Here is a 13824-nt window from a genome sequence, read left to right as displayed (position 1 = left end):
TGACTGAGCCACCCAGGTGCCCCATTGGGTACAAATAACTTTGAATGGGGGACATGGGTATAAGGCAGGAGAGTGCGAGAGGGAAGTCATCCCAAGCAGAGGAGCAGAGACTGGAAAGCAGAAAAGATGGGGACTGTGCTTGGAATTCGGGTGTGACTCTGGGAAAATCAGTCCCCTGGCTCTTTGGAGCTGTAGGGCCTCCTCGGGTTTCTCCCCAAGCTAAGCCCTGGTTTCCTCAGCTGTAAAATGGAGCTAGAACACTGAGCACATGCTAATCCAAACGCTGCTTAATTTTTATCATGTCCGTGGGCTTAATTTATTCAAGCCCAACTGTTCCATGATTCCTTTTCCGATTACACAAAATGATCCCACATTGCAATTTGAATTCTTATGGAGGACCTTGGGCAAAGTACGCATCTCTCTTAATCTCCTTTACTATTAATTCACTGTTACCAGAGAGGAAGACTTGTCCTCAAAGTTGCAAAGGCAGAAATAGGGCTGTTAGTTAGAAATGATAGAGACTTTTGCAATTTTTATTTTTAAATAAAGAAGAAAGGTACAAGCATGCTTACAGAATTGGAAGACAGTGACAAGCTTCAAAGTAAGTGATGAGCTCTCTGTCTTCAGGGGGATACATCACTGGTGGGAAAGAGAAGATAAATGCATTTCTTGCACTTTATAAGATGTTGTGTTTCTCATAGTGTCTTACATTGTCAGTAATTTTACTAATAACTAGTTGGTAACTTTTTGAGGAAGAAACAAATGGCCTTAGATTTATTTTGTACTCTGTACAATGTAGGATAATGAAACAGTTGCTCATAATTTTTTTTTTTTTAATTGTGTTGGAAATGGGACGGATCCCAGAATGAAGAACAGGTCTGTATGTTCTGGGTCGAAACCAGGAGCAGCAAGAGTTTGTTGGAAATGGAACTCCAGAACTCCTGGCTCCCAACACAGGTCCTCAGTGGGTGATGAGGATGCACAAGTGTGGACATGTTGCTGTAGAGCCACATTTCAGATCATCTTTAAAGGTGTTAAGAGGAAGGGCTGACAGAGGGTCTGGAAGCTTCGATCGTCACTGGCTTTGACAATTTCTTTTGCATGTTCTGAGGGATTATAGCCTTAGGCTGTGTTCCCTGTTTGCTCTTACCTAGCCTCTCATTCACTTGGCAAGAAGGGAAAGTCTCCGAATAATTAAGTTTTCCTCTCAGAAAACCGTGGATATGAAAACAAGTCCATGAGGTTGTTCGGGGGTCTGTGGGAGAAATAATTGCCCCTTGGGTGGTTAGTGCACCAGGGCATGGGCCTCAGGCAGCGTCCTGGGAAGGTTAGCTTCCCGCTGTGATACTGGTGGTACCAAGCTAAGACCCTGCCCTCGGCTCCCTCGGGCACCCAGCCTGTGACTAGCTGTGGTTCTTGCCCAGCCAATAATGCCGGGGCTGACTTGAGCACTCAGGGCTTCTGCCACCAAAGTCATTGTTTTACCCAGTACTTTTTCCTCCTCATAAAATTTATAGATAAAGGCCAAACAGTGTAATAGTATATGTTTATTCTCTTTCTCTCCCAGACTGCCTTACTGCTGTGAAAAGGGTAGAGTGTACATAAAGGTGCTGTTGCTAACCGATGTGACTGATACCTTCTTTTGTTCTCCCCTTGTCCTCCAGTAAGCGGCCCAAGGAAGGTGTCAGGACAGATTCCAAGTGGAAGACTGCGTAATAATTACCACTTACTAAGTGGCTGTGTCAGGTTAGGCACTTCATACCTTCTGTGTGTAGCTCTCACGACTGTCTGCGAGAGCTAGGTATTGTTGAGGCCATTTTACAAGTAGCAAACTGAGGCTCAGCAACTAAGGGACAGAGCAGATTGGAGGATGGGAATGCCGGGACTGAAGGCATGTACTCTTTCATCACATGCTAAAGCGCCTGCCAGTCTATAAATAATTAGTTCCTGATTAGTCATTCAAAGTATTGTTCCCGTGAAAGTACCTGTTCACAGACTTTTCTAGATTATTTCCACATGTGAGTTTCAAACCAGGAACCAGGTTCTCAGTGCTGAAGAACGCAAACAGAAAGAACCGGGACCATTACACTGATTCCTCGGCTTACAAAGCTTTCTGTTCAGAGGTGTGATCTTCCTTCTTTCTCATTAGCCTCATTCTGAACAGTGTGGCAACCTAATTTTATCAATTTTTCAAGTAAAAAAAATCATAAATTCCCACTGATTATTATCTCATTTAACCAGACACTTTTTTCCTTTTCTTATCCCCATGCTATCATTCCAGCTGTTAAACTTTACCCTGAACTTCGTTTGTCGCATACAGGGGCATTCTGCGTAGGAATTTTACGTTAGCCGCTACTTCCTGCATGTCTTCGTCTCGCCACAGTATCCTTTGAAGCAACTGTACTGTTCCACGCAGTTCCCATGGAATTGCAAACACATAAAAATGAATCTTCGAAGGGTCTTTCCTTGATAAGTATCCAGAGCTAATATATCAAATGACTTGTCTGAAATTCTGTAACAGGTAGTTTACTGTGATTCCATATACCCAGAGGGCACATAACCAAACAGTGTTGATGATGCTGGGGAAGAATTGTGAGCCTTTTGAATATATAAATTTATGTCTGTCAGTCTAATGGAATACTTAATTTATAGATTGAGAAACCATGTTGAATATTTTGTGGTCCATATAGTACCTTGGATGGCAAGGATGGGGTATTAGATAAGGAAGCAGGAGCCTTAGTTTGGATAAACACAGATTAACTGAAATATCACATATGAATTAGATCTACTGTAATTAGAAACTACTCTTTTCTCTAATCATATTGAAGATGTTTCTAGATATATCCTGGAGATAAAAATACGAGTAAGACAAGAATTTACAGTATCTGTCATTGTAATTCAGTGATTGAAATGTACATAAATTGTTGATCTTGATTGAGTAGGAGATGTGGTAGGTACTTTCTGTGTCCTGTGTCATTTTTCTGCACACTATTACTAAGAAATGGGTTGTGTAACCCAATTCACAGTGGAGTAACTGGCTTGGAAAATTCAGATTTGATTTGTTTGAATATTAACTGGAAGGCAGAACTTAGACAGTAATAAACATAGTCTATAATTGAATTCAGGTCTGACTCCCGTGACCTTTCTCTTGACCACCACTTTTACTGTGCCAATTTGTATGGCCTAGGATGAGCAAAAACAGACCTAATTTATATAATACTTACAAAAGGAATAATACAAGTAACCTAAGGGTGAAAGTCTTAAGATTTTGCATTTTTTTGATGGCTTTAATGTTTTGAGAAGTACTGGTCAGGTGCTTTGAAGATGTCCCTCATCTTGGATGGGTCTAATGTTTTTCTCAAGATAAGCCTGGGGTTACGGGTTTAGGGAACAAAAACCATGAAGATGAAGTATCATTTTCATTTCGTCCTGTCATTTTCATCACGTCCTATCAGTGGTGTCTACTGTCCACATGACTTTGTGGTGCTGATGTTGCCTTGGTAACTGGGCTAAGGTCATAGTTGTTGGGTTTCCCTACTTAAAGTTGAATTTTTTCCCCCATGAAGGGTAGAATACCTACATAAATTATTGCAGGATTTTCTTCTTCTCTCCAGTTTGTTATTTCAATCATTTGTTTATATTAGTGTGGACTTACGGATATTTATGTTTTATACATTGGTTAAAATCCAATACTGCTTTATTTTACTCATGTTGTCTTAGCTTTGGCCTGTGGGTATTCTTTCATTTGGCTTCTGTACTCTTCTCATATACCTTCATAACTTTTTTATTGGTTATAATATGTACATATGTATATTTATTTATTTTTTGAGTACGTCCTTGCCTTCTGTCCTACAAGTTGCTCCAGCATCATCTTGCATACTTCCTGCTCTAGTCCTGGAATCGGCCATTTCTCCAAGGAGCCCCGGTTCCTTTTATTGGAGAATGGTGTGAGAGACCAAGATCTGGGTGCTGGTTCTGTTTCTTGCTGCTGGTAGGTCCTTGCTTCCAGGCCCTGTCGGCTGACAGAGCGAGGAAACATGTATTCTACTAGCCCATGTATGTATTCACATCTGTGTATGTTTCTGTGTGTGACTGCTTGTACCCATAGTAAATGAATCAAGAGTTGATACTGATGTCTCCAATTCCAGTCCATAACCATAGTGTTCATTCTAGCCTCTTCCGCTTCCTCACCTGTAACCTTCACTCCCGCACAAGAAGTGTAGCTTCCATTATCCATCGTCCATTTAATTGCTTGAGTCCAGTGTATGTACAGAGTATATCAGAATCATTAGGTGTACCTGCATCCCTCCTCATGGGAAATAAGCCTGTCACCTAGAGCAGTGCTTACGTGCATTTTCTTTTGCCTAGTCTTATAAGCTTCACTCATTTCTAAATTTATTTTACTTCTCAACTTCATAAAGGTGTTTTATATGTTTTTAATGTAGTTAAAATATTTTGTCACATTTAGCATTACATCTTAGAAGCCCTCGATTTCCTAAATTATATATGTGTGTGTGTGTGTGTGTGTATATATAAATACATATATATATAGTTTGCACACATTAATGTTCACTCTTCATGCTATAACGTTCTGTGGGTGTTGACAAATGGCTTTGTGTCACGTATCCAGCATTTCAGCATCCTGCAGAATAGTGTCAGCCCCCTGAAGTGTTCCTATGGCTTTACCTGTTCAACCTTCCCTCCTTCCCTTAACCTGCAGCAACCACTGGTTCTTGTTTGTTTTTTTAACTCCTCACTAGTTTTTTTTCTTTTCCACTGTTTCCTATCATTGGAGTCAAACAGTATGTAGCCTTGGCTTCATTTAGTTAGAAACATACATTTTAGGTTCATCCATAGCTTTTCCTGGTTTGTGAGCTCATTTCTCTTCATGACCAAATAATATTCCTTCATATGTGTGCTCCCCAGCTTGCTTATCCATCCCCCACTTAAAGGGCATCTTGGTTATTTTAGCCACTATGTGTAAAGCTTCATTAAATATTAATGTGCAGGTTTTTGTGTGGAAGCAGCTTTTCAAATCAGGCGGGTAAATACCTAGGAATACAGGTGCTGGGTTGTATGATAATACCATGTTAACTGCATAAGGAAGTGCCAAACTGTCCTCCTGAGTGACTGTACTCTTTTGCATGCCCCCGGCAATGAATGAGAGCACTTGTCCTTCACATTTTCAACATCAATTGGTATATTCAGTTTCTTTTGATTTTTATTTGTTCTGGTAGGTTTGTTTTAATTTGCAATTCCCTAATGACAAGTGATATAGAACTTTTTTTTTCCCCCTTTAGCTATTTGCCCTCTGTATAACTTCTTCAGTGAGCTATCTCTTCTTTTGCCCATTTTTTAATTGGATTTTCTTATTGTTGGGTTTCAAAAGTTCTTTGTATATTTTGGACACCGTGTTTTCTATCAGATACATGTTTTGTAGACATTCTCTCCTTTTCTGTGACTTGTCTCTTCATCTCTTAACAGTGTCCTTCTCAGAAGAAAAGTCTTTAATTTTAAGAAAGTTCAGCTTACTGATTTTTATTTCATAGATTATGTTTTTCATACTCTTTCTAAAAACTCATCATCAAACCCAAGAAATCACACTGATTTCTTCTGAATTTTCTTCTATGAGTTTTATATTTTATGTGAGGTCTAAAGTCTGTTTTAAATTAATTTTTATGAAAGATGTCTCTATGTTCTTTTCTCTCTCTCTCTCTCTCTCTCTGTCTGTCTGTCTGTCTTTTGGTAGTATATGGATGTCCATTTGCTTGAGTACTATTTGTTTAAAAGACTTTTTCATAGAATTTTCTTTGCAACTTTGTCAGTAGTCACTTTACTATATTTCTGTGGATCAATTTCAGGTCTGTCTCTTTTGTCCCACTGTTCTGTGTTCTATTTTTCCATCAATACTTACTACCTTGATTTTTATAGCTTTATAATAAGTCTTGAAATCAGATACTGCGATCATCCAAAATTTTCTTCTTCAGTATTGTGATGTCTGTTCTGGGTCTTTTGCCCTTCTATATATTCTCCAGAATGTGTTTGTCAGTCTACAAAGTAGTTCTCAGGAATTTTACTGGGTTATATTGAGTATATAATATAGGTCAAGATGGGAAGGATTGGCAGCTGAACAGTATTGACTGTAACAATCATTAAGCATGGGATATTTCTTCTTTGATTTATTTCATCAGAGTTTGAATGTTTTCTCAAGTTTTGCTTATGTTGAGCTATTCTTGATACAGCTTGTTTCTTCTGTCCTCTCTGACTTGGAATCTCATATTTTATGTTAGACATACATAAATAAGTTGAGTTCTACTTTAGAAAATACCTGTATTTATTTAACTTAAGAATGGTATTTTAAATTACTGTGTGTTCAATACGTTATTTGGGAAGTTACATTTAATTTTCTCTTTCATCGAACTCTGATGTATACTTGTGTTCTCAGTTTGATGATCTTTCTAGCCTTAGTTTCCTTGTCCATAGGCAAGTAGAATATAGCCTACTTCATGATGTAGGCATGAAGGTCGGATGTGACCCTGGCCTGGCATCACAAAGAAGTCCTCAGTAGATGATGCAGCCTTCCCACATGTCTTCGCTTACTACTCTGTGTTTTAGCCAGAAATTGAGTCTTGGGGTTTCTTTGATGTTATAATATTTATGACCACTGGATAAGCCTTAAATGACTTAACTTCCTTTCAGTATGTAGTTGTTTTTCGTTTGCTCTAATCTTCACTCTGCATTTGATTTCCTTATTTCTTTTTACAGTAATATGGAATGTTGATTTTCCTGAGGTGTAAATGCATGTGAACCATGGCCTGGTAGAGAAATGATGACTATTGCTAACTTGCCCCTCTTGCTTGCAGGGGAAGGGGAGGAGTCACAGCCCGGCCAGTTGGAGTTGGTGTACCACGAGGGACGCCAGCTTCCAGGGGAGTCCTTTCCACCCGAGGGCCAGTGAGTCGGGGAAGAGGACTTCTCACTCCCAGAGCAAGAGGAGTTCCGCCAACTGGGTACCGACCTCCGCCACCACCCCCAACACAAGAGACGTATGGAGATTATGTAAGTGAAGGAGTCATGCATCAGCTGCGCCGATCTGATCAAGCCGGCCACACGCAGCATTGGCTGTTGTAACCAAGTGTCCACCCTCACTTGCTGTAGTCCTCAAAAACGCTACCTTAGTTCAGCAAACGTTTGCTGAGGGCCAAATGAGATGTGATACTAGCAGTATAAGAACTGAGAAGGACATAGCCTCTTTTGTCAAGTATCTTCTATCTGTGATAGGGAGGATGAGTCTGGGTGGTGGGGAGGTTCTAGCCCAGGATCACGGAGACATGTCCTCAAGCTCTTACGGGTTTGAATGTAACAGTCATTCATTCATGTTCCACTACAGGTTGCCTCTGAGTAATTCAGTCATTTAAAAAAGAATCACCTACATATACCAAGTTGTTTTTACCCTGAAGTGTTTCCTCTTAAGTGCTGCTGTTGAATATGGATTCTTAGTTGAAGTTTTTTTCAGTGAAAAAAACAAAAGTTCCCAATTTTTTCTATTAATGCAAATCAGTATGTGTTTCCATTACCATTCGATAATTCTTTGATACGGTTCATAGACTTACTGGATATAAGAGAAAGAAAATATATCCATGGGAACTGAGTAGAGGGGAAGGACAGAGGCGTTCTGCAACAAGAATACAAACCCCCTGGGATTCTTCCTGTGACTTCTGAGTTTAACATAAATAAAGAAAATAAGTGGTGGATGGGTGCTTCATGTTAGTGATTGAAAGTCTTAAAGAAACAGTCCATGAACGGTTGTCAAAGAGAAGCAGTGACGGGTGATGAGGCTGAAGTACAAGAACCGATGGGTTTTCCTGTTTTAAGTCAGGGAAGGCTCTTGCTGGGTGCCCGCTGGCTCCCTGCATGGTGTCTGGAGGGCTGCGTTCATTCTCTGGGACATCTTCGGCTGCATCAGCAGCCCCTGGGAAGATCAAAGTCTTTGTCCTGGATGTACTGAACTTTGTGTCTTTCCCTCGGTGTGCTGCATCCTCTTGGGCTTCCAGACCTTTGTTGGTGCTGCTCTCTGCTTGGAATCTCATGCTTCCTGTTTGTCCTTGTAAATCCAGGTCAGCTATCCTTAGGGGAAGTCTGAGGAGACAGGAGCTGCCGTATTGAGCATTACCGCTGGAGTCACACGTCTCTCTCCCACCTACACTGGGACTTCTGGAGGGGCAAGGATGTTTGGCTTGTATCTATGAGCGGCAGAGAATGGATCCTGGGAACTCAGTGAATTTAACAAATAAATCCCATAACACTTTCACCATTTTGCTATTCAGTTGGGAAAGGATGTGACCTCTATCCCTTCTCCTTATTTTCTTACAGTTTGCCATGTTCCTTTGTCTTGATATTCTGACCAAACTGACAATAATAATCATGCCTCAAGCTCTTCCACAGATGCGGCGTCTCCCGAGATAGTAGAGACTGCAGCGGGGGGAAAGTGCTGTTCGGTGTTTGTCGTTTTCCACCTGGGCTTTCTCTTAGGTCTGCATTAATGTAGGTGTGGCTAGATGGTGTCGCCAGACCCTCAGACAGAGGGTGTGGAAAGCCTGCATCCTCGGCCCCTGGCGCCATCAGTGTGGTCTGAGTCTGTCAGCTGCTTGTTGGGCTTTACAGTCACATTTCAGAAAGAGCTGTTGCCTTCTCCACATACATTAATTCACCTTTCCACAGATGGATTGAATTCCGTCTGTCTCTAGGTGTACACTCTAGTGAATCCAGAGTGCAATTAGATGAATACAAATGAACTTTTCTGGACAAGTTCAAGTCCAGAGGAGAAAAGGTGTTAAAACAATTGATTTGAGAAGTATTCGGTTGAGTTAATTTACTGCCCTTCCCATGGACTACATGGATGATGCGACAGTGGCCATGCGGAAGAATCCGTGTGTCCTCCCAGGAGTAGATGGGGTTCAGGAGCTTCGGGAAGAAAGGGAGCTTTCACGGTTTGGGTCCCACGCTCACCTGGCGCTCCTCCAGGCGCTAACTGTGGCTGTGGCCACGGTTCCAGGGTGGCCGCCTCTTCCTCTCCCAGTTAACCGACGGCTGTGTTTCCCACCCTCATCTGAACTTACCTGGAGTGCAGCATCGGCAATTCTGTCATGTTCACACAACAGCTCTTCCACGTGCGCCTGCTTTCTGAATGTGCTCTAGGTGCTGGAGTAGGACACATACACAAAAGAAAGATGGCTGACTCTTGAACACCACGGGTTCCAACTGCCTGGGTCCATTTGTATGTGGATTTTTCTGAAAATAATGGTACACTACTATAGATGTATTTTGTCTTCCTCATGATTTTCTTAATATTTTCTCTGAGTTAGTTTATTATAAGAGTACAGAATTTCATACATGCAACATACAGGACATGTGTTACTCAACTGTGTATGTTATTGGGAAGGCTTCTGGTCAGCAGTAGGCTATCTATTAGTACTTAGGTTTTTGGCAGTCAAATGTTATACACAGATTTTCAACTGCGTGGGAGTCAGGGCTCCTAACCCCACATTGTTCAAGGGTCAGCTGTACTGTCACGAGTACGGCCTCTTCCCCAAGTCGGATTGCTATCATGAAGAGTTTGGATTATATGCAATACCTTTCCCTCTTGATTTGTATCTGTTACTCCTGGAAACACTTAAGGAAGTTAATAGCCAAGAACAAGGATTTTCCCCATTTTGCCTTGCATTTTGCGGGCCTTTTATGCTGTTCTGTACTGAAAGCTTCAATAGCGGAACACTGTACACAGCAAACCATGTTGGGAGCCACTGTGAGGTGGAGACACAGTCCCCTCACCTCCGCGGCTCGCCCTGGTAGCTCTGCCTCTCAGCTGTGCTCTTTTGACCTCAGCTCGTTTCCTGACCACAGCTTTGTGGTGTCTGGTATATTCCCAGACATTGGCCATTGGTCCTAACTATTTGAAATCCTGAAGATTATTCACACAACATGCTTAGCTTTGGAGCACAGGAAGGAGAAAATGCCCAAACTTAAAAAAAGAAAATTTAAAAATGTGTTTGTTTGTTTGTTTGTAGGACTTTAGAAGAGGACATTATCCAACTGAGAAAGCTTGAGATCCTATAGCCCCCCAAATAGTTCTTCATTCATGCGGCAAGTGGGAAAGTTGGAGTTGATCTTTAAAAAAATCATACCGTTGAACTGGAATGAATGTAAAGGAGTTTCTAAACTCCCTGAGAATATGGATCCCTCGTTTGCCGTTAACCTTTGTCTCTAACTCCCATCACCTAATATGCTGTCTGGCACATAGAAGGTCTTTACTAAGTGTTTGCTGAATGAGTGATCGTTCTCAAGACTGAGTTTTAAGGGATTCCTGGGTGGCTCAGTCTGTTGAGTTTGTTGGCTCAGGTCAGGATCCCAGAGGTCTGGCTTCGAGTCCCGGGGCGGGGGGGTCCCTGCTCAGCAGGAAGCCTGCTTCTCCCTCTCCCTGTTCTGTTCCCCCTACTTGTGCTCTGTCTCTCTCTCCACTGTTGGCATATAGCTGTATAGTGCAGTCATTAGTATACATCTGTTTCTCAGCAGATTATAAACTTCTAGGGAAAAACACTCTCTCGCCTGTAGCATAATTTCCGGCACATAATATGCACTTAGTAAATCTTTACTGGATTAGAGACCCAATAAGTTTTCCTAATGAAGGTTACCATTGATCTTTTCCGAGTCATACTGTAACCATCCGATGGGAAGCAGTGTGAGAGTTGGCATTTAACAAAACATCTTGCCTTAGTTATCCCTGTCCCTGGTGTTCAAAGGGCAGTTACAGGTTACAAAGAGATAAGACTAATTCTGTGTAGCTCCTGAAAGTCGCAGAGTAACATAATTCTTATCTCAGTATAAGAATGAACTTTCCAGAAGATGTAATATTTAATGAGAAGCTACTCTCCACAAGGCATTTTCATGTATGTTCTGTCATGTTCTTCTCATAGGCACTCGGTGAGATGTTATGATCTGTTGTGCAAGTGAGAAGTTAAGTGTCTCGCCTAAAGTTGCGTGGCAGATAAAGAAAGAGCAGATGCGGGATTCAGGACTCAGGGGCTGTCTGTCTCCAGCAGTCAGTGCTTTATGAAGAACCGTGTTCTAGTAGATGAGAGTATAGGCCTTTCTCCTCTTTAGAGAAAACGCATCGGCTACCTCGTCTTGCTTTCCCAGGACTGTGGGCCCGGAGACAAGAGATTGTGTCAGATGACCCCTGTGGCCTGGCCATGTAGTCAGCCACTTGTGTTAAGGTACCTTAACTAGATAAATGGAAATTGAAAATAATTAGGAAAAACAGGATGGGTTTAGGAATTTTAAAAATAATAAATGACAATAGTGTTGTATTTACTAGCAAAAAAAAAAATAGCTTTTTCTTTAAGAGTTTCAGAGCACCTGTAACTCTCAAAAAGGCATGTCATTCCTTTGGAACTCAGAAATGTGATTTTTAAAGATCCTCCTTGAAGTACATCCATAGTGATAAATGTTTTATTTCTATGAACTTGTTTGGTTCTATCCAACCAATTCAATTTGCTTTTCATTTTAACTTCCACTTAACATTTATTATCTGAGGACATTATTTCCAGAATAAAAGACAAAAAAAATCCTATCGTTGCTTATTTAAATCCAAAAGGGGGTAACATCCTCTTCCTTCCGATCTTGCCATAGCTGCTACTTTTTTGAGAAAGCATACGTTTCAGTCCTTAAAATACTCCGTGTTCTTCAGCGTACGCGCGCCAGCCTGAAGGGGTCCCCGCGTGGCACGAGGCTCAACCCTCCGCGAGCGGTGAGCGTTAGAGCGGCCGCTTACAAGAATACGCTGCACGAGCCCCCGTGAGAAAGCTCCATCACTTGAAGGCATTTCCTTGTCAAAATGTGCCTATTGAAATTGGACTGATTTTCCTCAAGGTGTATGTGCGAAGATATTTGATCATTTCTAATGTCACCTGGGCCAACTGTTCTTCATCACAGTCACTGTCACAAATGCTCCCTGAGCATGTGTCCTTGAGAAGAACATCTGTTAGCAAATCAGTCCGCTGCTCTGCGAGGAGAGGGCAGGTGACAGGCGGTGGCCGTGCGTGAGGAACAGGCTCACCGTCGGGGAGACCAGATCCTCCTGTCAGTGAACGCTTGTCTTTTAAGAGTAACTCTAAGGAAACAAGACAATTCAACACGATTAGCTTTTTTTTCCAGGAGAGAAGAAAACAGATAATGGATATGTTTTCAACCATTTGCGAATGAATTTGGGACCTTCTGCTCCACTTTTAACTTAGTAAAATTAGACATAATTACTGTAACTTCTCATCTCTTTTTTGAGAACAAGGAGTACCTCTTCCCCAAAATGACATTGATTCATTACTTGTGTCCAAATAATTAAATAACTGACAAAGTAATTAACATAACCCAGAGTACATTCGATGAGAGCACTTTAACAATTCAAAGTGTTGGTGTAATTACATAGAAAGACATGTTTGATGCTTCCTGGCAGAGCCCAATTTACATATGAATTTCTAAAATGAAACCAGTTTTGATAAATCACTTTAGGCTCCACATGCAGAGAAAACACACAATCAAAATAGATCCATGTTCTTTAAACGCTCACTATCTTTTATTGTCGCTGAAAAATGTCCGTTTCCATGATTTCACCTAACACTGCATGTTTGCGGGGCACTTGGGAGGCTCAGTGGGCTAAGCCTCTGCCTTTGCCTTGGGTCATGGTCTCAGGGTCCTGGGACTGAGCCCCGCATCGGGCTCCCTGCTCGCTCGGCGGGGAGCCTGCTTCCCCTTCTCTGCCTGCCTCTCTGCCTACCTGTGCTCTCTCTCTGTCAAATAAATAAGTCTTTTAAAAAACAATAACAACAACAACAACAAACACCACTTGTTTGTAACTACTTGATCTAAATCTCCAACTCTCGCCTCTCCCTTGCGTGCCCTCCAGTGTCCACCTCCTGTGTCTTTCTGTCCCAGAGTGCCGCACAGCACTGTCAAAGCTGTGGCCTGGGCCAGCCCCGTGGGCTCACAGAGGCTGGTGAGGGTGGACGGCATATCCCCAGGCGGCAGGGGCTCGCCGGTGCCTCTTCTCGTTCCCTGTAGGCAGACAGCAAACCGAATCTTTTCACATCTGCATCGCTCTTTGCTCTCCAGATCCTCATGGCACCCCAGCTTTAGTTAAGGTGCTTGCCCCCCTTGGGAGACACCCCTCCCTCGCAGCATCCGCTCACATGCTGTGACCATGTCCTCCAGGAGCACCTGCCCTTGTCCCAGTCTGCACCTGTCCGTAACGCTTGTCCCCATGTCTCACTGATGAAGTTCTAGAACCTAGGTGAGGTTCGGTGGGCTGAGGTCCGGAGCTGATGACCAAGAAAGAATTCTTGAGACATCTTTGGTGCAAAATGGTGGTTTATTAAAGCACGGGGACAGGACCCGTGGGCAGGAAGAGCTGCTGCCCCGAGTTGTGAGGGATGGCAGGTTCTGTACCCCACGGTTGGGGGGAGGTGGTGAAGGGATGGGAGGTTTCCACAGAGTTTTCACATATTAAGGAGGGCCTACAAGGTGCCGGGGGGGAGGCCTTGCCCTTATGGCTTGATCAATGTCGTTTTTAGGTCAGGCATTAACATCAAGATAGTTGGGAGATTCTTAGTGGGGTATTATGACCCTGCTATCATTTACATTCCCTTCTACCTCAGTCTCCTCCAGTTTATGGTGGGGAGGGGGACATTAGGGCTTCAGGAAATGAGAGTTATTTGCCTCTGGAAATTTGTGCTATTGATAAGGTAACCTCCTTGTTTAGATCTCTAGGATATC

The 13824-nt window shown here is 42.4% G+C and overlaps 1 protein-coding gene across 3 annotated transcripts in view; it reads left to right on the top strand.

Moving 5' to 3' along the window:
* Positions 1 to 13824, top strand: part of KHDRBS3 (KH RNA binding domain containing, signal transduction associated 3) — a 185986-nt gene that overhangs the window by 109901 nt on the left and 62261 nt on the right. For all 3 annotated transcript variants that reach the window (XM_044244904.1, XM_044244903.1, XM_044244905.1), the window contains exon 6: positions 6864 to 7059. In XM_044244904.1, coding sequence (XP_044100839.1) covers positions 6864 to 7059 — 196 coding nt within the window. The remainder of the gene's footprint in view (positions 1 to 6863; positions 7060 to 13824) is intronic.

The sequence above is a fragment of the Neovison vison genome, chromosome 4 (genome assembly GCF_020171115.1).
Source record: "Neovison vison isolate M4711 chromosome 4, ASM_NN_V1, whole genome shotgun sequence".
Taxonomy (NCBI): Eukaryota; Metazoa; Chordata; class Mammalia; order Carnivora; family Mustelidae; genus Neogale; species Neogale vison.
The sequence above is the reverse complement of the archived record's forward strand: the minus strand, read 5'-3'. Positions and strand labels throughout refer to the sequence as shown.